Below are 26,171 nucleotides of genomic sequence, written 5' to 3' on the forward strand. Positions count from 1 at the left end.
TGTTAAGGACTGATTGCTGAGAAAATTTCTTCTCGAAAATCGCACAAATGAAGGACGACTCATGAGTATGAACATCTAAGGAGTTTAAACGTAAGTAAACAGGAAAAACTTGAAATACACTCTTGACAAATGAAAGTCTTTTCTCTTATGTGAATTGTTGAACGAATCTTTAGAAAATTGTTTCACTCATTGTTCACACAGAACTGTTGAAGGGATTTCCTCGTTACTTGAATGTAAACTATAAAGTTCCTTTTGAAATAATATCAAATACAGAATCATCGGGCACACTGAACAGCTGAAGTGTTCTTATTACTGTGAATCTTTAAATGCCTTTTAAGACTACCTCGCTGAGAAAATTTCTTTTCACACCATGAACAGCTGAATGGTTTCTCTTTAGTGTGAACCCTTAAATGACTTTTGAGATAATCTGCAGCAGAAAATTTCTTCTCACACAATGAACAGCTGAAGGGTTTCTCATTATAGTGGATCCTTAAATGCGTTTTAAGATTACTTCTTTGAGAAAATTTCTTTTTACACACCAAACAATTGAAGGATTTCTCTTGAGTGTGAACCCTCAGGTGACTTTTGAGACTATCTGTAACAGAAAATTTCTTCTCACACAATGAACAACTGTAGGGTTTCTCGTTATTGTGGATCTTTGAATGCCTTTGAAGATTACCTCTTTGAGAAAATTTCTTTTCACACCATGAACAGCTGAAGGGTTTCTCGTAACTGTGAATCCTAAAGTGAACTTTAAGATTATGTGAGCGATGGAATTTCTTTTCGCACACTGAACAGATGAAGCGTTTATGGTTTGTTTGAATTTCTAAATTCATTTTCCTCACTCGTGAATTGAAAACATCCATTTTCAGTTTGTTGCAATTGGATTTTTCAGTGCTGTTCGTTGATGATTTACTTTGAAGGAATATTTTCTCTGAATCGTTTTCTTCATCTTTCTTCCGTTTCTTAAGTAATATTTCCATTTCGAAGACGACGATCCCGTTCGTAGTAATAACAGGAAATTGAATACAGCAAGACGACCTAAAACGTAAAGCATATTAGGGTTCCACTGAAAGTGATTGCAAATGAATATATGTTAGCAATAAAAATGTAAATCTAAAACGATTTGATTAAAAACTAATTTTTTTATTATCTGTGTACTGTACTTGTTTGACATTTTATTAAATAGAATCACAAGGATCTTGGATGATGAACAACCATATGAACAGATAAAATCCTCTATTCTCTAGAAACCTCAGTGAGATGTTTTATGTAAAAATTTTCATAAATCAAAATATGCCTGTCGTTCGTATCGGTTTTCCTCTAAAGTGTAAGAGATCGCTATGGAGAAATAAAAAAAAAAACAATAATTGGCAACGTAATCCCAACCATCTTTCTTCAAAGATTTTTTATATAATCAAATAATTTGACTGATATCGGATCTCCAAGCGTCAGTCCTATTGCTATTATAAATTACTTCCCATGATTTTCTAACTGCATACTAGCTACTGAATCCACAGTACACGCGATTCATCATATTTTTGCCAATTCAAGAGGTGTGTTCTCTAGCCAGTTTGACCCTACTTCGTACGACCTGATTTCGTGCTCTCCATCAGGGTCGCTGTAATCAGCTTCACATATGAATAGAAAGAATATCTTTGGCATTCAAATCATGTGCCCAGTTTACGTACTTATAAATAATATTCATTTTCTTTGTACACTGAAATATTTCGGAGGGTTATGCTTGAAACGTTAAAAGGTTGGTCAGATTACTTTATTTTTGAATAGTTTCAGATTTTAGAAATGTAAAGTTATGTACATATTGTATCATTTTAATATATATCAATGGGTAATAGGCTTTTCTGAAAGGGATTATCCATAATCTTCAATTCAATAATGTAAATTTATTACATTATCGATTAAATATAATTATTGTTACGTTTAATCAGTAATCTTCATTCTTTTTCAAAATGTATTAAAAAGCGAATGAATACTGTAAAAATTTTAAATGACTTTAATTAAATATGACATAATCCGAAATCTTAATTCACATTTCAGATCATTGTATCACGAAGGAAAAAGAATTTTTGGAATTATTCCAATAAAGCATTATTCTAATATCTATTCTTTAACTAAATGAATAAATTTAAATTAATAGCAACTCATTTTTCATTATTTAACTTGCGTATATTCTTTTAAATATGTAATTAAAACATTTATTCAATTAAAATAAATAATAAAACGCATTAAAAAAATCCGAAATGGCACGAAAATTACCTTTCTCTAACAGAGCACGCGATTGAGGAACGAATCTCACGGAAATAAGATAGGGTTGTAATGTCACAATTCACATTAAGAACGAGACATTATTTACAATGGGTAAGAACTGGCGAGAGATTACTTATAAAGAAAGAGGGGATTATAATGCCTTCTTTGAGATTATTAGTCACGTTATGCCGTCGTTTTATTGGGTACCGTTCACTGCTTGCGTAAGTACTGAATGACGGCATAAATCGACGACAATCGCACGAAAAGCGAGAATAGCGTTTTAATATTTAAATTGTCAAAAATTGATGAGTATTTTTATAAAAATTACTGAATGTAATATTGTTTATAAATAACCTCCATTTTTGCCCTTAGGGAGCATTACCATGTTAATATTGATATCGAAGTGGTATTTGCTACAGTAAAATTTTTTACTTGTATGGTAAAATGGTAAAAATTTATATTATATTTTGATATTTGCTCGACGCATCAAGGCGTAAAAAAGAGTGAGTTCAATGGCATATATCACAAGTGAAGCATTTTTCATTCGAATATTCTTAGATGTCTCTTAAGGTTTTCGGATTGAGAAAATTTCTTTGTGCAGATTATACACTGTAAAGGTTTTATTGGTTCGAGAGCTTCTGAGAATACAATCCTCGACATCGGAGTTTGCCTTAGCTTGCATTACTTGAAAGAACACGACTGCTGCCGATGCGTCTGGATGTTTGCACTTTTATTACACATTAGTGGATTTGATAAAGGTGTCACTGGCCTGACAATTCTTTCGAACTGGTTATTTCTTTGCAGAGAGAAAGCAGAAACAATAAGAGACGAAAAGCTTTTCATTCAATATGTATCTTAGCGTTGAATAAGAGTTTGATAATTAAAGCCAGATAACATCTGTGTTCCAAATAATAATCGTGGTTTCTCTAATGCTTCAACCCGCTCAACATTGGCTTTCATTATTTTAGGGAGGTGATTTAGTTTTATGTTTAAAGTTTTTTTGTACGTATATTGCGAGTGTTGCAGGTGTGTTTGAATGTCGATAAAATCCCTTTACCCCAATGACACCTAATATCACACGTTTCCTCGAAAAAGCTTGAATAAATTCTTAACGTCCTAGACGGGAATGGAATCCAGATCTTTCCGTCGATGGTTACTTTCGTGGACACCAATTGAACTACCTGTGCTAGAAGTTGCCAGGTTATGTAAATTATCTCATTAAGCTACTAAAATGGTTTTCTTTTTTCTTAGTGTTACAGGATGTCCTTCAGATGGAACGATATTATCCAGGACAAATAACCTATAATGTTTTCTTAAGTTTTTAACTTTTAGTTAAAAAATTACTTCACCATTGAAAGAAAAATTGAAATATTGACGTTGTGCACACCAACCATTTCTTTGTGGTTCTTGTGATTAGCCTAGCCACGTGATTCACGTGGCTAGGCTGACCGTATTTCCTTGAGACAAAAACAGGACATTGGGATGGCAAAAACGAGAAGAGGGTTATGTAATATTCTGTATTCATGGAAAAGTAAGACGATAAAAAAGTTTTGTTACGTAAACATATTGAGCTTACCATTATTCTTCGGTGACAGAACCCATACAAAAATTTAGGTAGACGTAGAGGGGGGGGGGGCTGTATTTCAGGTAAGGAAATTAAAGTCTATAATTTTGTCACACTACAATTTGGAAAAAAGTACAGTACAAAGATTGGAAAAGGTTTGTCTTTTTTATTTGATTCATCTAAACTGACTGTAATGCTTTTTGTTTTGTTCCAATCGTCTATTACTTCGCCTAATATGTATGGTGATAAAACATTGGAAATTATTGCTTTTGATTTGTGACGTGCTGATGAAAATTTTGGTTCATAAATTTTGTATTTATGAATGCCGACACGCAGTCATTTGCGCGAAAACATTGGTAAACAACAAGAGCTTCATTTGCTGCAATTTTATCGCTTTAACTACACCATCACGTCTCACCATAAACGAGCTGATGTTTTTAACTGAAGCCAGTCTTTTCAGCATCCTTATGTTTCTGGCTACGTAGATGTTGGTCGATGGCGCTTCTGCCTCCATGAGCAACGAAAAAATGGACATTACAATGTTGGCATACCACTTTTGTTCCATCGCTACACAGCTTTTCCAGTTTAATGAATTTTAATTCTTTTTGACCAGGAGCATTTTTAGATAGTTGCCTAGAACACGTGGTAACGCACGTGACTAAATGAATTGCATATACGCTGCGTAACGGACGTTTGTGTACATCTGCATTATGGTTTCTAATTCATTTAACAATATGTGTAATTTGAAGCAGTACAGTATATGTCGTTTTCATGTTTGTTTTTAATTTTTTTTTTTTTAAGAGGGAGGTATTCGATATACAAATATTACATTACTGGCTTAGCTTTATCTACTCTATACTTTAAAATGATAAGCTGAAATTGGCAACGGATGTGACGTCGGCTTGAAACGGATGTAGGCTGTAATGTTGTCAAGTTTTTTGAAACGTTTTGGTAAACTCAGGGCTACCCTGAATGTCGAGTCTTCAAAATTCGAGTCATCAGAATTCAAGGAGAACTGGCCTTGAATTGGTTATTAATGGGGTGACTGATTTGTAGAGATGACAGCCACGCAGTGATACAGAGAATTCAATCCGAGCAAGGTAGCGAAAATTCTCACACAAATTGCAACGCACGACCTCCCTCCCACCACACCTGATTTTGCAATACCATGTTATTGTTCAGATGATTAGTAACCATCGCGAATCGTTTCCAACAGTGTCAGTCCATTGTACGGTTAACCCTCGGAAGATACTCTCATGAGTCCCTGAAATGGAGGAATTGCTAGTTTCCAAATAATTAGTTGCAGTGTAAACGGCAGGATGATCAACATGGCTATCACCATTTTGATCAAATTAAATATGTTGGTTTATTATATTTGACCATTATTCTTCCACTTCTTTCTCTGCTGTTTACTCTATTATCAGGTATATATAAAACCCATTAACAAATCTAATATTTTCTCTTTAGTTCTACAATACCTGCTGCTGAATTTGAAATCCCAAGTTACTGAACATATGCTGTTTTGCATAATCTGCATGGTATTTGATTGCACCTACGTCTGAAATATATCAGGCAGTCTCAGTCTCAGATCCGACGGAAGAGGAGTTTTTTCTTGGAGTAGTTTTTCTAACTTGACCAATACAATCTCCATGGTGATTCAGATCCACTGCTGAAGAATTCTTGCTCGATAGGCATTAGCATTGCCGTCCATGCAACAACAGTCACCTGGTGGATTAAAACCAGCATTGGCGTTTGGACTTCAGCAGCAATAAAGGTCACGGAACATTCCCCACATCATGAAACCCTCCATCCAGAAACTTGAGTTGTGTTTACAAAGCAAGTGCGGTTCACTGCTTCATGGGATTCGCGCAAACTGTCCGCGTACCGTCGTGCATAACAAGGTGTACACTAACTCCTCGAACAACATGACGTTTAACGGGTGTCCAGTCGCGGTGACCCTGACACCCCTGTAGATGAACTTTCTGGTTCCTCACAGAAATCAGTGGTATTCGTATTGGCAGGTGACTGTTGATACTGATCCACGATTCCCTGCGCATAGTTCGTTGAGATATGATGCGGAACATCTTTCATTAAATGCGTTGATGAACTGCTGCAAACCGGAAATTTTGATTGTCTTCACAACCCTTTTAAAACGACGGCGATTTCGTTCCTGACAGATTTTCTTAGGACCACAGTTACGCCTCTTGAACAAACAATGTGGGTTATTTTTCCACTGATTAAACCACCTGGACATCTCACCTTTCCAGAAACCAGTCTGGAAAGGTGAGATGTTATTTCTGTGTGATTTATTGAATCGCACAGAAATAACAGAGGTATATGACGTCACAATACACATTTATGTTTCAGCCGTTATTTCCATGGATAAGAACGAAATGCTTCTAGTAGCTTGGTTGAGAGATTACTTATAAGGAAATAGGGGATTATAATTCCTTATTCCAGATTATTATTCAGGCTATCCCCCCTTCTTTTTATTGTTTAACGTTCACTAGCTGTTTAATTACCGAATGACGTTCATAAATACAGGATTATATGAACAAGGCTAGTAAAAGTGGATATTTATATAATGTCCAAATAGGATGAATATTTTAATACAGATAATGAATGTAATATTGTTTATAAATCAACTCTCTTTTTGCCAAAAATACTATATCGTTATATTTGTTATTAATTTTAAATACACATTGCATTCTTTTATTTTTCATCTCTCATTCTAGTAATAAGGTGAGAATTCATGTGGCATCGTGGTATTAAGATAGACCTCCCAGGAGTTAAGAACTCATCGACAGAGGGCCACGTACTACACGCCCCTGCTATCATACTTATTCTTGAATTCTTTCGCACTGTTTGCACACACAACATTCCTAATGTCAATCCATTCCAATCGAACACCGCTGTACGAAAGAAAAAGCTATCCCTTACGCGCTTCTTAGCGGTATTCATTCTCAGCTTCCAAGGATGCCCTCGGCTCCATACGCCACCCTGAATGAAATTAAATATTCTAACTAAAATCCTGCATGATCTTTTTATAACCCTGGAAGCTTCAATCATATCACCCCCTCTTTCTCCTGTTTGTTAGTTTCTGCAGTCTGCAAATTCTCAATCTATCTTCGTAATTAGTATTCCACAATCCTGATATTATGTTTAACACTCTTCTTTGCACTCTCTCCAATATATCAAAATCACATGGGAAAACAGAAGACCAGACCTGCTCCAAATAGTCCAAGTGGGGTCTTATCAAGGCCTTGTAAAGAGGCAAAATAACATCCTTGAATTGCAGTTATCTTGTGAGTTGTATTTGCAATCTTTCTACATGGCCTGTAACTTGAAATTCTTATCTACTACCACTCCAGGATTCCTAACCTGCCCACTTCCTTCTAGCATAATCCCACAATATAATACGAAATTGGATATCTTGTCACGCCAAAGTGCACGAGTTTACATTTTATGAGAGTGATCTCAGATCCATTTTCCCATGCCCACAATTCCAGCCTATTTAAATCAATCTGCAAGTACTGCTTATCAACCGCATTCTTGATTGGCCTACCTATCGTTTGCATGATAAGCAAATAGCTATATGTCGCTTGCCAAATCCTTCCCAATATCATTAAGTACAGATTCAATAATAGCGGACCTTGAATCTTGCAGACTCCCCCCCCCGCCACGGATACAACCTTTCGCTGTTTGTCTGACAACCACCCTATCCATGGCAATATTTTAAAATCCATCCCATATTCTCCAATTTTTGCAACAGACTTCATTGCAATTCTGTCAAAAGTCTTAGCAAAATCCTAAAGTCTCATGGTGCATCCATTCTCTTTCTCTACCTCAATGATAACATATTATACAACGTGAGGAAGTTGCTAATACAGGCAACAAACTCTACCCCTTTGTTTCTGTTGCTCCCAGCATTCGTGTACAGATATAATAATCTATCTATTTGTAATTTTATATTGTCTTGTCTGTAGTCTGCCTGACACAGTTGGACAACTTGCAGATCTCTATTCTCTAATGCCTTACACATGTAAACATCTTTGCAGACGTTTGATGGGTTCGAACCGGACGGTCACAAAGCCGAAATCGTTATCTCCTCGAAAACATTTCAATGACAAAGCCCATTCCCCTCATTAACACAGATATATGACATTGTCGCTTTTACATTCACGTTTACACTGTTCCTCCCTTTATAATTTAGTTTTCCTGACTCTCTGTGTTGGGCTCATACCAGTTATTACGTTTTCTATACTTCTGATAAATACATTCACAAGTAGGTCGTCCCTCTTATACAAATCCAATCTTTCCTCATACTCTCTCCACACATCCAAAAACTTGCATCCATTCTTTCTATATAGCCTACGCATCGAATCGTTTGTCATCATAGTCCTTCTTCTCAATTAATTTTTATCATATCGAGGTAATATGCTTAGTATTTTCCCTTTCTCACTCGTCACTCTCGCCTCTTTAAACAATCGTTTCATGTCCTCTGTGACACCGAACTTATCGCTAGTTAAGTCGCTAGTATTTACTACAATTACGATCTTGTTCACTTTTATTTTCAGTTTTTGAATTACTTTCTTTATACTTTTAATTTTAGCATCGGAAAACCTTATCGTTACAACCTGCTCATCAATATCATGTTTGATTAATAGAGTGGCCATACCGAATAACCCCCTTCTTTTTACAAGCAATGTTATTTATTTTCTTTACTTACTATCCTACTTGATTCCGTGCTTGGCTGTTTCTTATTTTGCTGCCTATTTTTTTTTTTCCTTCCTTATGTTCAATCAAACGTCGCTGAACCTTCTGTAATTCCCGAGTAAGCGTATTTAACTGATTTCATAAGACAAAATCTGTTTTCTCAACAGTGTATGGTTAGTGGAATTTTCTGTTAACTTCTTTTGGAAGAAATGGCGAAGTCCTGACGCCAATAGATTACATTTAATTTAAAGGGAAGTTTCTTCTTTCACTGCGCTATTACTAGTCGAAGACATTTTAAGAAGCATCGTGTGAAAAGTTATCAAGTGTCTAGATTACCTATTTTGTTTTCTTTCCTCTGTCTCCTCTCTAAAATTTAAATTGATTATTTGACCTTATCACATGCAGTAGCATTACAAAACACAGTGCAGTGAAGGGTTTGCAATATCACATGAATCTATTACTGTATTAACCCTCTATGCTTTATTGATTTTGATCATTTCAAATAATGTACACCTTCTTATAGAAGTGGCAAATAATTTCGACCAATGACTAATAGATGGCAGCACTATACTGTTTCCTATTTCAAACGTCGTCAATGTATTATCATTAAAATCAACGTGGATGTTATGTGATATACATCGTTTATTTCTTTATCATTATACTATGATATACAGCATAGTGTATCGTGTATAATATGTTCTAAATTATTATTAATAAAAAAACAGTTTTAAAGCATTCATAAACAAAGAAATAAAATTCGTAGACTGGTTTCAATTTTAGCTCTGAAGTAAGTTTAGGGATTTATTTTACCTTGTTTTCAAACAAAATATTCCAGATATTACTTAGTATTGAGTTATAAATCTATGAAATCCCTCATTGCACGTAATAAAGCAACAATGGACCTATAAACATTCTCGAATAATGTTATTGTTATATTCGAATGGCGCGCCCTCTACCGCTAGCTCATGATAACATAACCTATAGTTGATCTTGAGATAATTACAGTGTTATCGATATATGAGAGTCTATATAAAAAAGCGTTGAAAAATTTAGCATAATTTCTTAGGTTTTTTTTAAATTTTGCATTTGTGTCTTTTTCACAGTTGAGGTCGCACACTGGTAAGAGTCGTTCATCGGGCATCAGACTCATTCCCTGCTCGTTAGAAGATTCCAGTGCGATTCTTCGTCCCATAGCAGAGCTTTCCAAGCTTCCATTCCACTGTAAACGTTCTTTGCACTACAGCAGACTACGTAAAAAAAATTTCTTTTCTCACCATGGACAAACGAAGGGTTTCTCGTTAGTGTGAACCATTAAGTGAATTTCAAGACTATGTGAGCGATCGAATTTCTTTTCCCACACTGAACAGATGAAGGTTTAGGGTTGGTTTGAATTTCTAATTTCTTCACGCTGTCTTTAAAATTGAAAAAACTAGTTTTCAAATGTTTCCAGTTAGATATGTTAGTACTATTCGTTGATGATTTACCTTGAAGGAATGTTTCCTCTGATTTATTTTCTTAATATTTATATTTCTCCAATTTCTTAACGAATATTTCCATTTCAAATCATCCAGTCGAAGATCATTCTCGTAGTGATTACAGCAACTTGAATGGAGCGAGACGACCTACAAAGTAATGTATATAATGATTCGAGTGAAAGTGATTAAATGAATATATGTAAGTAACGAAAAAGTGAATGCAATATCATTTCATTATAAACCTATATTTTGCTATATTTAAATGATTAAATGTAGGAAAATATGCTAGACCACACAGCAAGAATGCAGAGAGAGAGAGAAAGAGAGAGAGAGAGACAGATTACCAAAAAAGTTCTTAACATATTATCCTAGAGGAATAAGGAATAGGGAAAGACCAAGATGAAGATGGACTGAGTTCTAACTGTCCAATTGGCCTAGAACTTGGATAGGAAAACGATGTCTACTTGTCTTACCATTTCATCTGAAAGATATGAGAATAGCAAGTTTTTGATGACAATGCTTTTCCTCGAAAAAGTGAGATGTTTAAAAAACCTTGTTCTAGAAACAGAATATGACACTGTTTGAAGTTTTTTCACTTGGAACAAGGAAAAATCTTGGTTATATTATAAATTAAAGATACCAAGAAATTATATACTTCGTTTAATTCTTTATCCAAGTGTAAGCAAACAGAGTTTTCCCCTGAAGTATTTTCAGGACTGGAGCAACTCGTGGTAAAGGTGGTATGATTTTGGTATCACCTCTGAGTCTGGCTCCCACTGAAGAGACCTTAATAAAGGTCGAAACCGGTCTGGGTAGTGATCCTTCCCATAATGCATAGCATTATACATGTCCGCAGGGAGATGTGCTTTGCATTATGGGATACAAAGTCAAGTGATGTGAAGTCATATCACCTTTACCACGAGTTGTCCCAATCCTGAAAATACTTCAGACGCAAACTTTGTTTGTTTACACTTGGATAAAGGATTAAACTAAGTATATAATTTCTTGGTATCTTTAATTTATAGAATATAGCAATATCTTGCAGTGAGCATGGCGAGGAAATTTTCTTGTCCTCTAAAATATTTTGTTTGGCACCTATATTATTAATCATAAATACAGAGTTTTAATTTAGTGGAGAATCTTTAAAATCAACGATGATACCTTTGAGAAAACGATTATTAGAAGTCTTCCTGTGATAGACGGTATCTTAATAGAACACGGGAAATCATAAGATTCCCACTTTGATAAGATCATACTAAATATGATAACAGATATTGCAATTGAAGAAAGATCCGCTTCAGTAACACAAGTCAATTATTAATATTTAAAATCGGTAGCAGAGATGATATCTATAACTATATCAATAAATAGAATCACACGGTTCTGGGATGATGCGCAACCATGTGAACAATCAGGAAGCAGAGAAAATTCTCTTCAAGAAATTACCTCCCTATTATCAAGCAAGTAATCGTAAAGTAAACGAATATCGACTTCCTGCAAAGATTGGTTGGATTTTGTTATATAATCAAGTAATTTGGGTGATACAGGATCTCCAAGCTGCACTCCTAATTCTGTGATAAATTTCTTTCTCTGATGTTCTAACTCGATACTAGCTATTGAGTCTACAGTACACTGGATACATCATTTAACTCTTAAAACAGGTGTGTTCTCTCGTCAATTTGATCCTACTGCAGTGTTTCCCAACATATTTTGGATCATACCCCGCCTCAACGATTATTATGCCCCCCCCAAGTCATCCAAGTTCTGAAAAACTATAATATAAATATGTACTTTAAATAAAGAAGGAACATCGGTAAAACTGTTATTAATTTGACTTTCTTCAATGAATATTAATTTTATATTACTCTTTGTATATTATAAAACATAAATCGAACTGAACTCGGGAAAATAAAATCCAATTAATGCGATCCTTGAGGTTGATATCTGCTGCAAACAGTTTTTATTCGAGGTAGCAAGTCATTTACAGCACTAAAGCCACATTCAACTAAATATGACGAAGGGCAACAGTATTTTTTTTGCAAAACTAGTTCAATTTCGGTATTTCGTTTCTGTCTCCTTAGAAAGCCATGCCATTGTTCCTTTTATGTTGAATAAAGTACTAATTGTCCGCGCGATTAGCCTAGTGACTGTGCGCTTCGCAACCATATGCCTGGGGAAGGAGTGTCCTAGGTTCGATTTCCGTCGCTGACGTGAGGAGCTGAAGGATCTTCCTCAGCCATAGCCAAGTTAGCCAGTCTTGGGCGTGGACAGCAGGGTTTTCCCCGGTTTATCCCGCGGTTTTTCATCCCACAAATCAGGCAAACCGGCCTTGCGAACTCAACACTACGGACATAGGATACACCGGGGCGTAAGGCCGACCACCTTATTCTGTGAACGGTTTGAGGAAAGATGATTAATAATAGACTCATCGTTTTGCTTTTCTGAGAGTACTTCTTGATACTGTATTTATTCTGACTGCTGTACTAGTGATGTCAGATTTTTTCTCGGAAAGTCAGGGTTGCAACATCGACAATTTATCACCGACAATGATGAGTTTTTTCAGTATATCGGCGATAACGTGACGAATGCAACATCACTTTCTAATCGCCCCCAAAATATTCAAATTCTCCCTTGTGGGGCGTACGCCCCACGTTGGGAAACACTGCCCTACTGCGTACGACTTGTTTTCGTCCCTTGAAATTTACATGGTTCCTCCGATTACTGAGAAATCAGTAACCTTTCAAGCATCAAGCACCATAGTTTTCCGATTTTGAAAATATAAAGATATTTTAGCCTTTTAATGCATATAATTGGACAACAGGCTTTTCGTGAGTGTTTCGGATTATCAATAATCTTCAATTCAATAATGTAAATTCATTTAATTACTGAAATCGGCATAAATATTGTTGTTATTCAGTAAACTTCATTTTTTTAAATATACATTAAAAGTAGAATTTACCCATAATAATGTAAAAGGTCTTAAATGACACATATTTCAGATTATGTCATTGTATCATAATGAAAACATGATTATTTGGAAAAATTTTACTAATTATAATTAATATTAATATTAATTATAATTAGTAAATATTAATAATACTTAATATTATAAAATATAATTTAAACATATATTTAATTAAATTCCATTTATTGAATTAAATTATTTTTAAGAAATATTTAAAATAAATAATAAAATCTCATTTTAAAAAATGCGAAATGGCACAACAATTACATTTTACTGGCAGAGGACACAATTGAAAAACTAATCACACCAATATAGGACACGTATATAAGGCAACAATATTCAATATGCTTCAGTATAAATTTCTATTTGGTAAGAATAAAACGCTGATAATAGACAGGGTAAGAGATTACTTATCACACAAGGAAAGAGGGGATTATTAACCATCTTTGAGATTATAGGTCACGTTATCCTTTCGTATTATTGGGTAACTTTCATTACTTGAGTAATTTCATAAAAAGGAATGGGTCATATGAAAAAGGAAATCATCATCATCAAATTGCTGACATGTGCCCTAATGAAGTGTACAGGATATGACAGTACAACCTGAAAATTGTATATCATTTCTAACTCCCTTATCTACAGTTTTAATCTAAAGTAATCTGTCACCTGTCAAGACTCCAAAATTATCAGATCTTATATTTCTACCTTCAAAAGCACATTTTATCGTATCAATACCACCTGACATTTGCTCTACTAGCACATTCCTGGATGATGATAGCAACATCAAGTTCTTTCCTAATATCCTCATTTTTAATATGATATTGTCATTGATACCATCTATTCATGCCCTTAATCTTTCTCATGTCTCTCATATCTATGGTATATATCTTTAGTCAAGTGTTTTACTTCTAACCCAGCTCTCAGATCCATAAGTTAAATTTGGTTTCAACACGGTCTTGTATACAGTTTATTTACTGTTTTGACTGATTTCTTTCTTACTCCATATAAAAGTTTTCAGTTGATTACTTACCATAGCTTTGTTGATTCGGTAGTATATTTCCATATTGAATTTACCACTCCCTAAAAAAACGTGCCTAAGTTAGCTGAAATGTTTTACTTGTACTGTAGGTTCTCTGTTCACACTGCAGGTGATATTTTCAATGCTTCTACTTATTTTCATCGTCTTTGTCTTGTTATTCCTGACCCTTATACTATATCTCTTACAATAGTTATTCAATTTAGCGAGGCAATCTTGCAGACTTGTAATAGATCTATTTAGCAATATAACATCATCTGCATAACGCAAAGAGCTGACATTAACATTTCCAATTATGATATCAGGTTTATTTCCTTCATAATGTCATCAATATAGATAATGAATAAACGAAGGAAAATGTATATCATTGTCAGACACCAGATTTAACATTAAACCATCTTCCTGTACTACCATCAATCCTAACTGCTGATTTACAACTCAAATAAAGACTAAGTATTGCTTGATATAATGCCCTACTGACACATAAAAATGTCGGGTTTTGAATAGCTTCTCTCTTGGCACCTTGTCATATGCCTATTCCAGATCTACAAAACTTAAATACAGATCTTTGTTATATTCCCATGCTTTCTCGACTATTTGTCGTAAAGTGAAGATCTGATCCTGATAGCCTCTATTTGGCCTGATCCAGCTTGTTCCTTTATTTGGCCTGATCCAGATTGTGGAAGCTTCACTTCCACAATCCTTCTCAATCGTTTCGGAAGTATATTTGAATAAATATTACCAGAAACACTCAGTAGGAAAATACCTCTGTAGTTCCCACATTCACTTTTATTTCCGTCTTTATATATGGGTGCTATGAGAGCTCTACTCCAGTCATCGGGAATTCGTCTCTCTGTCCAGGCCTTCTGAAATATGCAATGCAGCCACTGTAACACTTAATACCTCAATACCTGAGCATTTCTGTTCGGATATCATCTACTACAGCTGCCTTTCCACATTTCAGGCTTTAAACGGCTTTTTCTACTTCACGTGTATATACGTATTCCTGATTGCATGTCTGATGAGTGTGTTTTACTACTGTGCTGTCATCATTGCTTGTATCATTCTTTCCTCCATTTCTGAGCTTATTCAACAACCTGCAGAATATCTTGCGACATTCTTGCTATTTCCCATCAGTTTTCTTTAACTAGTTTTACACCGTGTTTAGCATTCTCACATTTGTGTCTGTATTCTCTAAGGGTACAAGCTAACTAATTTGCCAGGAACTTTTGATATGCTTTCCTCTTTTCCTTCACTGCCTCTTTAACTTCCTGTGTCCACCAAGGAGTTCTGATTTTTCTATTCCTGCAAATAACCTTACAACATATCCCTCTGGCTGAATCATCACAGTTTTCTGCAGTGCTTGCCATTGAATCTCCAAGGTTTGGTTCCTGTTTTCAAACTCTTTAATTTTTTCTTCAATAAGCTTTGTGTATTTCAGTGTACAGTTCACATCTGAGAGCTGCTCAACTTTTATTCGCTTTAAAACTTTCTTACATGTTATTCTTTTCAATATGAAATTCAATTTTATCCTGCTCAAGACTAAATGGTGATGACGTCCACTTTTAAATCCTCTGCACACTCTGGTGTCCTGCACCAGGGAGAAAACATCACTATCAACAATAACATACTCAATGAGACTTTTCTTATTCCTTGCCTCTTCTCTCCACGTGAATTTGTGCACATTTTTTTTGTTGGAACATTGAGTTGGTAATAACCTGTCCATGTCCTGATCAGAAATCCAACAAATATTTGCCATTATTATTAGCTTTTCTCTTTTCTCCGAATTTTCCCAAAATATTTTTGTATCTGACAATCATTTCCTACTCTGCTATTTAGATCGCCAACAGGGTAAAAGGAAATATAAGGTTATATTTTTATATTGGCCAGATGGGATGAGCATTTTAATAAAAAGGCAGTGAATTTGATATTATTTATAATCACCTCCCTTCTTGTCAACAAAAGTATATCCTTAGCTTAGTCAGTTATTCTTAATTTTTAATATAGTTTTCTTTCTTTTATTTTCCATCTCTCACTATAGTAAGAAGGTGAGAGCACACTTCACTGATTTAAAGGTTTTCTGAAGATATCTCAAGTGCGTTGTAAGGATTCAAGGATCTCAGAACTATAAACTTCTTTGTGAATTTCGAGGTTTTATCGATTAAAATGTCTTGGTACAGGTGGGACAACTAAATGGTTTCTCACCGTTATGGATCCTCACACGATTCATGAATTTGATTAAATGGATAAACTGTTTATAGCTGAAGGGTGATTATTTTTAGAGTAGATATTCAAGTGCACTCTTGATAATCCAATCAACCCTGCGCTGGTGAGGTAGGAAAATGTAATAAAAGTGGTAAGGTGGGATCCCACATACCCACCTAAATAATGTAGTGTATTATAGAAATCCATATCTTTTTAATCAATAATATTAGATTAGGCATTGTTTAAGTGTCCTGTAATTTTATAGAATAAAAACGCAGATCCACAATTACTTAAATTTGACTATCATCATCTCCGCTAAATGACTCCTCGTCTGTCAAAGCGTCATCTATAAGTTGAAGTAATCTCTGTTCTTCCTGCTCGTAACTCCTCTGGTAAAAATAAAAAAGTTATTATTCTCCAAATACCCTCTAAATACGAAAACCTATTTCGTATGTAAAAAAAAAAAACATTTTTACATATTTGATATGTAAAAATATAGAAGACACAGCAGTAACGATAATATTCTAGTAGAATATAGATGAAAACAACTTACGTTTCGAAAGTAAATATAGCCACACTTTTGGTAAGGTGGAGTCTGGTGAACCCCAGCACATTTTACACCTCTGCACACTAAACTTGCTTGCGCGCAACAGCCTATCTTCTATGGCGTCGAGTAGCGTGTTACGAGAGGGGAAGCTATACTGAGGCATGACTCACTGCCACGCATTAATAAAAAGTTATAGTCAATTTAATATCTTTGGGTTCTGTGACACCCAACCTTATTAAAGCCTAGTTAATAATGAAAGAGCCCTAGTATTCATTTTGGCGGCATAAGTTAGATAGTAATCGTGGGCATTAAAGATCCCACATTATTTCAAAGCCAAATCTATGTAAAAACTATGAAACGTTCGTAATTTTGAGCAAAGTATATGAGAATGCAATCCTCGGAATCGCGTTGTCTTCCTTTGCCTACTTAAAAGACCACGACCGCTGGTCACGAGTCTGAATGTTTAAAATTTTATTATTAGTGGGGTATGCTAAAGGTTTCAGATGCAAGGTTTGTGGTAGCCAGAGAGATGAAGAGAGTCGCTGTCATACTCCATGAGCTCGATTGCTCATCGAGAATAGCTCAATGAGCAATTCTTGCTCGTTGGACAGCAGCTTTGCCGTCCATGAGACAACCGTTATCTAAGAGTAAAAATCAACATTGCACGATGGGCTTCATCGCCAACAATGTTCAGATGTTCCTTGGAGGACATTCGACCTTTTAGAAATAACAGAGGACTCATTCATACCCACACCATAACTCAATCCACAATTTTGAGTTGTGTTTACAAGGCAGCGCGGTTCATTGCTTCTTAGTGTTACTGCCAGACACTCTGCCCACAGTCGGTATTTGACAAGGTGTACAGTGACTCGTAATTTCTAGTTCTTCGCATAAATCAGTAGTTCCCGTTTAGGTATGTGATTACCAGTACCGATCTTCTTCAATTGCCTGTGCATACTTTGGTGAGATATGGGTTGGTATCAGCGTTTATTAAATACTTTCTTCAACACATCGTGACGCACATGACCTAGTATTTTTCATATACGCTACGTATGTGATGTGTGCGTACATTTGTATTAACATTTCTAATTCAGTGGTCAATATGTGTAAGATGAAGCGGTGTAGATCTATCGTATCGATGTATTTTTCTTATTTTTTAATTTTTAAGAGGGAATATGTTCGCCGTATCGCTCTCATTTGTCCCGCAGTGCTCTGCTTACCTTATGGTTGTGTGTGTTTTTCTGAAATTTATAATAAATTTATAAATTTATTAAACGTTATTGGTTTAAAAACCGGTATTAAGAACACGTATGCTTTCGAGAATGAAATTGTGTCAAACGCTTTCTCGTTCAGTCTAATACGAGGTTTGTCGTAAGATTTAGTGTGTACTCAAACTACTCATTACGCCCAGTGACTGGTTTATGGTATGAAACGTGAGTGTGGGCAGAATGATTGGTCAGAAATCATTCTGTCCACAGTAAGTTAGTGAAAAATTTGATAGATGTGTTGAAAGCAGAAAACTGAATTGAAAAATATTAACAATGTATTGATAGCGAAGTTGTTTTCGAGAATATAGAAGACATCGTAGTCAACATTAGAGGAATTGTGAATGAAAGAGAGTCCGAATCAAATAGTTGAAGATAATTTGGAGATGACGAAGTGGCAATTAGGAGAAAAATTAAGTCACTTAGTTTCCAAAACAGTGCGAAATTGTGATAATCATTCCGCTTTATTTACTTTATTATGATTATTTATTTATTGTGAAGAGAATTGAGTATAACATGATATCATTTGGGATATATCTTTGTTTCAGTTTAAAACTCCTGCTTTTTTTAATTTGTGTTTCTGTACTACGAGAGGAGTTTCCCTTGGCATCTTGATAATCTTCATATCTGTGACAGAACATTTCTGCATGCAGAAGTTCTTAAAACAATAAACTAGACAATGAACTGAAAACAGACACTCTTTGCAATAACTATTAAAATTAAAACCGGCTGTATAGTTCGTGGTCTCCATATTTCTGGCTAGACCGTAATAAATTTCATTCAAGAAACTCGTTCGCATGTACCATCTGATACTTTTCACATTCAGTCTTTCAGGACAATGGAAAAACTTTTAAATGTGCAGTCTATGAATTTTTCAATACATGGTGATTTTAATAAACACCCGAGTAACAACAAAAAGAATGAAATAAGATTATTCTTCTATGCACAACTCAAGAAGCTCTTGAAACTCATAATGCCTAAAAACCGTCTTGTGTAGTATTACACCATTTTCTTTTTATATTTTAACCGCTTTTCATTCATTGTTATATACAGGTTTTCCTTAACTTTACATTTCTTACAATGTTTAGCTAATGGTCATTATCTTATATCCTATCATGGAATGTCATCCCTCCATCTTCTTTGAAAATCTTTCCTACGCATGATATTCCCTTAGCGGTTACGTTTGTACATCTTTCATCACTTCCGACATTTGGCCATTCAGTATCACCTATGCCTAACTTCATAATTCACCAGTTAACCTTGTCAGCCAATATTCATTTACACGCTTTACAACCACAAATCCGACAATCTTCTGAATACTGTAATTTTTTTTATTCTATCTCTTTTGTGGAATACTCTTCTTTTAAGGCTCCTAGCACAACACCATCACAACCCATCCTTCGGATTTTTGTGGTTGCCTATATCTAATAAACATAATAATTGGCTTCAGTTTTAATCCTGCAGACAAATCCATTGCCTAATCTTTGCGCAAACAACACCAGTCTGTTTCCTTCTGTGATTTTTTTAAATTCTTTCTTTAACTCATTGTCCAAGGTAAATATCGTCCTCCAAAATATAATCTGATTATCTGCTACATAAAGAAAAATGAATTGAATAAAGTTTCGAAATCTACAAATAAAAAATACAGGATGATGATATCCATTTGATTTTACAAATGGTACGTAGCAATGTGGGTGTGAAGTGTTGAAGGAAATATTGCCCTGAAGCCTGATTGTTCATGTAGCTGTGCGCAATTCAAAAATGCTGTGATTCTCTTTATTATAATGCATATAAATATTTGGTATAATTTTAATTTAAGTAGTTATTGCAAAGAGTGTATGATATCAGTTAACATTAATAAACAGATTAATAAATATGTTTATTAATATTTCTAGATATTTGACTGAATCCTGTGGAGTGCATTGCTGTACACAAATGTATGCATTTTCCATGAAAATACTGTTTCTCACATGTCTTACTGTAACATATAAATCCCAACTCAATCCAACCATGAAATGTTTGAAAGAATCTCTCCATTTATTAAAGCAAAATCAAGGTTCTCTATAATTTTTTTCAATTCCTATTGAGAGTTCGAGTAGCATTACCAGACAAGATGGAAAGGCCACTAGAACTCAATAGAAATTGAAAAAAATTATAGAGAATCTTGATTTTGCTTTAATAAATTGTGAGATTCTTTAAACAATTTACGAGTAACATTGACAGTAGTACTTTCACATAACCCTGCAAATGTTTTTAATAACAATATTAAAAATGATAGGATTAATACAACCATTATTTGCTTCGGAAAAGGCAACTCAAAATGAATCGAAAATTATAACTAATCTTGAATATTCAAACATTCTCTAACATCTACAGTCTCTCAGCTCGCAAACGCGAAGAGCTCTCACTTCTCTACATTTCCAGCTATAACAAACTTCAACTTCCAGAGATATTTTGGTGATCAAAATATTTCCAGAAGGTGTTAGAAATTTGAAAGCAGTAAAAGTGCGCAATACAGGAATATATTTTCATTTGAATCTCTGGAGAATAACCCCTTCGTTGACGTACAACACATTGCTCATGTCTGGTTTACTGGACAGAATATCGCTGAAAATATTTCAGCACCAAACCCCATACATTATTTAGAGTAATGAACGTGACATCTCTGCATCTCGTTTTTTATTACTCCTATCCTTTTTCATCCATTGTATATTTTTGAATCGCATGCGAAGCAGTACGCGATGAGAGGTATTTTTTTTTGCTTCAGAATTCACATTTTTTGTGGGAATAATGAACATCAGCAATCCACATGACATCTCCACTGTGTCACTGAAACAGGATTGAAACAATAGACATAAATCCATTGAAAAGTTAAAGAGTGTCCTGCCCAGTAATGATTTTTTCCAGACAAGAAAAAAGAGAAATTGTAAAGACTTTTGTTTTATATACACGATACACCGAAAAAACTCAGGTTGGAAGGACGTACACTTTAGGATATGTAAAGAATATAATAAGTGACGGAGGTGATTTTATCTTATTCATTCAGGTAATGGTTTAATGTAGAAGATTCTCCAAGCAAAGTTGTGGAAAATATCATGAATGATGGTAAAGAAATCATCTCCAGATATGAGTAGATTGAGAAAACAAATAGTGATAGAAATACAGTATAAGATAAATTTTTGTAACTACAGCATTATTTGTAAGAGTTTGACGTTTCAAGCCTCTCTTAAGCAGGGAATATTTAGACACCTCACATTTAGAATAAGACTAATGATTTCTCATGGGTTGCGAAGGTACATTTTTTCCTGCCAAGACTTCTTCAACAGGGTGTATTTTAAAACTATAACAAGATTAATGAAACAGGAAATAAATATAATATTAACTATGTTTTCAGTAAACGTAAATACTAAACAAATACTAAATGAAAAAGTTCGTTTTTTAAGATAATTTATTTCCGTTTCTAAAATAAAGATCTACAGTATGAATGATTAGACCAAAACAAATACTAGTTACTACTAAGAACACATTTCTATTTTGATTACATCGCTAAAATTTAATTGCAATAAGAGATAATATATGCAGAAATGTCTTAAGATTGTTTCCCACATTTTTGATAAAAACATTTTCTATTAAAGTGATAAACTAGGCTACAGTTCGAGAATAAAAATGACTATTTGACAAAATCAACTGTTCTTGGGTGTAAGATTTACAATATATTTTTGCATACATTACAAAGACATACAGGTTTTTAGTACGAACATGGCCTAGACGGAATTTTATATTTCTGGAAGTGGGTTAGCATTGTGTCAGATTTTTTTGCTAAGATTTCTCTGATAGATTTCATGTACCGATGATGTGGAAAATTGCTGTCCACACACATTTTTCATAAGTAAGAATTCTCTTTTTTATGCCTAATTGGAAATTATGGTTTGATTGCTGAAAACGTTCTTCACACAAATCAAAATGATGGACTTCTCACGATTATGACCAGGGGGGATGTGTATAATCGTTTGTTGAACAGGAGAAAGTTGCAAAATACACGTTTTGCAACTTTTTGAGTGAAATCTTTTTTCTTATAGGAACTGTGGAGTGCCTCTTCAGCTGTATATTTTAAGAATATTTTTTTATCCCAGGCGAAAAAACGAAACACATCTTCTGTACGTATCCTTAACTATTTCTGTTATAATCACAAGGTTCTGCAAACTCCATTTCACACTTTAAACAACCTATAGGTTTCTTATGTTTGTGAATTCCTTACGTTGCATTTACGATGATTTCGAAGAGAAAATTTCTGTTCACACACAGAAGAATTGCAGAGTTACACTTTACCGTGCACTCTGAAGTGCATTTCAGATTATTCGATCACAGTTCCTTTAAACACAAAGAACAGCTGAAGTGTTTCTTACTCTTGTGAACCCTTCAATGCATTTTAAGATAACATTGTTTGATAAAATTTCTTTTCACACACTGAACGTTGAAGCTGTTTCTCGATACTGGAACGTGAACACTAAAGTGCCTTTTGAGATCTTATGCAGTAGAGAATTATTTAGCACACTAAATAGCTGAAGGGTTCCCATTACTGTGAAACTTTAAATACTTTACAAGACTACATCGCTGAGACAATTACTTGTCACACTGAGCAGTTGAATGGTTTTTCATTAATGTGAATCCCTGAATGCCTATAAAGATCACTTTTGTGAGAAAATTTCTTTCCACACATTGAAAAGTTCACACTTTAGTGTGAACCCTTAGGTATCTTTTCAGATATCAGGATTGAGAGAATTTCATTTTACACATTGAACAGCTGAATCGTTTCTGATTATTGTGAATCACTGAATGTGTTTTAAGACTATTTAAAACACATTCAGTGATTCACAATAATCAGAAACGTTTATTTAGTGTGAATCCTTGAATGCCTATAAAGATCACTTTTGTGAGAAAATTTCTTTTCGCACGCTGAACAGTTGAAAGGTTTCTCTTTAGTGTGAACCCTTAAGTGACTTTTAAGATTTGATGATTGAGAAAATTTCTTTTCACACGCTGGACAGCTGAAGGGTTTCTCATTATTGTGAATCCTTGAATGCGTTGTAAGATTACTTCGCTGAGAAAATTTCATTTCGCACACTGAACATTTGAAGGGTTTCTCTTTAGTGTGAACCCTTAAGTGACGTTTGAGATGTGAGGGGAGAGAAAATTTCTTTTCACACACTGAACAGCTGAAGGGTTTCTCATTATTGTGACTCCTTGAATGCGCTATAAGATTACTTCGCTGAGAAAATTTCATTTCGCACACTGAACAGCTGAAGGGCTTCTCTTTAGTGTGAACACCTAAGTGACGTTTGAGATGTGATGAGTGAGAAAATTTCTTTTCACACAATGAACATTCGAAGGGTTTCTCTTTAGTGTGAACCCTTAAGTGACGTTTGAGATGTGATGAGTGAGAAAATTTCTTTTCACACTCTGAACAGCTGAAGGGTTTCTCATTATTGTGACTCCTTGAATGAGCTATAAGATTACTTTGCTGAGAAAATTTCATTTCGCACACTGAACAGTTGAAGGGTTTCTCTTTAGTGTGAACACGTAAGTGACGTTTGAGATGTGATGAGTAAGAAAATTTCTTTTCACACACTGAGCAGCTAAAGGATTTCTCACTATTGTGATTCATTGTAGGCGTTGAAAGACTACTTCGCTGAGAAAATTGGTATCCACACCAGGAACAGCAGAATGATTTCTCGTTAGTGTGAACCCTTAAGTGAACTTTATGATTACGTGAGTGATCGAATTTCTTTTCGTCCTTTGAGAAAATGAAGGGTTTATGGTCTGCTCGAATTTCTAATTTTTTGAAATTCGAGTGACTTTTGAATTGAAAAATTCACTTTTGAATTGTTTGCAGATAGTTTTTTAGTATTATTCGTTGATGATTCACTTTGAAGAAATGCATTTTCCGACTTGTTCTTTTTTATCTTTAGATTTCTCCGTTTTGAATCCTCCAGTGGACGAACCTTCTCGTAATGATTACAGGAAACTAAAACAAATAAGAAAAAACTTAAATGAAATATAGTTTGATTCTAGAAACAGAGATTTTAAATTAATATAAGTTAGCAACGAAAATCTAAATGTAACTTCATTTGATTATTTGTCTACTTCTTTTATCAATTTATCTACAAGTAAAGAAATAGAAAATTTGTGATGAAAATATTTTCCTTTTTTTAAAACCTTTCTAAATTTATTTATTTATTTAGCGTATGGCTCACACATGAAAAGTTATATTACATTAATCCTTAATATATATATGGACATAGTAATAGACATATGTACAATAATAAGACATAATACAGTCATAAAAGATACACTCAAGAATGGGTTACAACTGAATGTCTAGGTTGATTATCACTTGGTGTAGTATGCATGATGTCTGACAGGTTTCCACTGTATGCACGTAGGACACATTCTGCTATAATATGATGAACTATCTGGAGGGGTGATCCACAGTCACACCTGGGTGAGGCAATCATGCCCCATTTGTAAAGGTGGTCTGCACATCTGCCATGGTTGATGCGGATTCGGTTAAGGGCAGACCATGTTTTCCGAGGTAGGTCTCTTTCCAATTCTCCTTCATGTTGAAGCTTGTCTCTGCAAGATTTTTTACTGTTAAGATTGGAGGGTACCTTGACTTTAGCCTGTTTATTTCTAGGGATGGGCTGTCTCCATGGATTAGAAGATTTTGGATTTCCATGATCATGCTGTATTCATGTAGAAGAAAGTTGGATCTGCGGAGGCGGGATGTTGCTTAGCACTGGGAGCCAGTAGGTTGGGGTTGATTTTACAGTTCCAGATATAAGGCGCATAGTGGTGTTAAGGTCGGCATCAAGCAAATACACATGGGCGCTGTTCAGCCATACGGGCGAGCAGTATTCAGCTGTAGAGTAAACGAGGCCAAGAGCAGTGCAGCGAAGCGTTGTTGCTGAGGCTCCCCAAGTTGTTCCACATAGTTTTTGCAGTATATTGTTTCTTGTTTTTAGCTTGAATGCTGTGTTAATGAAATGTGGTTTAAACGATAGTGTTCTATCTAGAGTGACGCCCAGATATTTCGGGAATCTGTTGAAGCGTAGCAGTTTGTGGTTGAAGTAGACCATGAGTTCTTTGTTAGCCTGTGGAAGCATGAAACTTGTGTTTTGTTAGGATTCGGGCGTAAACTCCATTTGCTGAAGTATTTATCTAGGACTGTAAGGTCGTTTGTTAGTGTATCTTCCATTGAAGTAAAATTGGTGTGCCTGGTGGCTAGAGCAATGTCATCAGCATAGCAAAATTCTTATGAGGCATATCTACGATGTATAAGTTAAAAAGGAGGGGAGCCAGAACTGACCCTTGTGGTAATCCATTATTCTTTGTTTGCTTTTGTTCTCGTCCATACACACTTGGAACAGGCGGACTTGCAGACTGCACCATACCTCCAGAATGTGTCATAAGCTGCAGTAAGATCTACAAAAGCTACAGCTGTTTTCCGGCATTGTTGGTAGCCTGCCTTTATATGTGTGGTGAGTGACAGAACCTGATCACAGCAGCTTCGTTTATGTCTGAATCCGACCTGTTCCACCGGGACTTGTTCTATTATCTTAAGGGTAATTCTATTAATGATGAGCCTTTCTAGGAGCTTATAGCAGGTGCTAGGCAGGGAAATTGGTCGGTAGTTTTCTGGTTTGTTGTTGGTTTTTCCTGGTTTTAAGATAGGGATAATTTTTGTCCTCTTAAACTCTTTTGGAAGACTACCAGTCTGGAGGATGTCAGAGAAAAAGCAAGCCAACCACTGTCGATCTTTTTGGCCTGTCTTCAGCAGGAAATAAGTATGAATTCTATGGAAACCTGGAGCCTTGACTGGTTTTATAGCCATTAGAGCAGTGTTAATATCTTCAAGAGTGAAGGGTCGTGAGTATAGAGGGTCTGATGGTCTGTTATTTTTCAAATATGTAAGTTCTATTTTTATTTGGAGAGTGTGTTGTTTGTTCTTGCTGGTATATCCTGAAGTGTTGACAATATGTGATGCATATTGGTTAGGAGAAATAGCCGATTGTTCCCGGACAGTCAGGGTGCCACTATCTAGTTTTGTTAAACTGTTCCACACTTTTCTAC

The 26,171-nt window shown here is 35.0% G+C and overlaps 1 protein-coding gene across 1 annotated transcript; it reads right to left on the reverse strand.

Moving 5' to 3' along the window:
• Positions 1-275: 275 nt before the first annotated feature.
• Positions 276-23,706, reverse strand: LOC150095909 (uncharacterized). Its single transcript, XM_090409560.1, has 2 exons — positions 22,958-23,706; positions 276-1,041 (listed from the first exon to the last, which is right to left on the reverse strand). Exons 1-2 carry the CDS (start codon positions 23,704-23,706, stop codon positions 276-278), a joined length of 1,515 nt encoding a protein of 504 aa, XP_090265686.1.
• Between the last annotated feature and the right edge of the window lie 2,465 nt (positions 23,707-26,171).

The sequence above is a fragment of the Typopeltis vanoorti genome, chromosome 19, assembly GCF_054136105.1.
Source record: "Typopeltis vanoorti isolate ZY-2024b chromosome 19, IOZ_Tvanoo_1.0, whole genome shotgun sequence".
Lineage (NCBI taxonomy): Eukaryota > Metazoa > Arthropoda > Arachnida > Uropygi > Thelyphonidae > Typopeltis > Typopeltis vanoorti.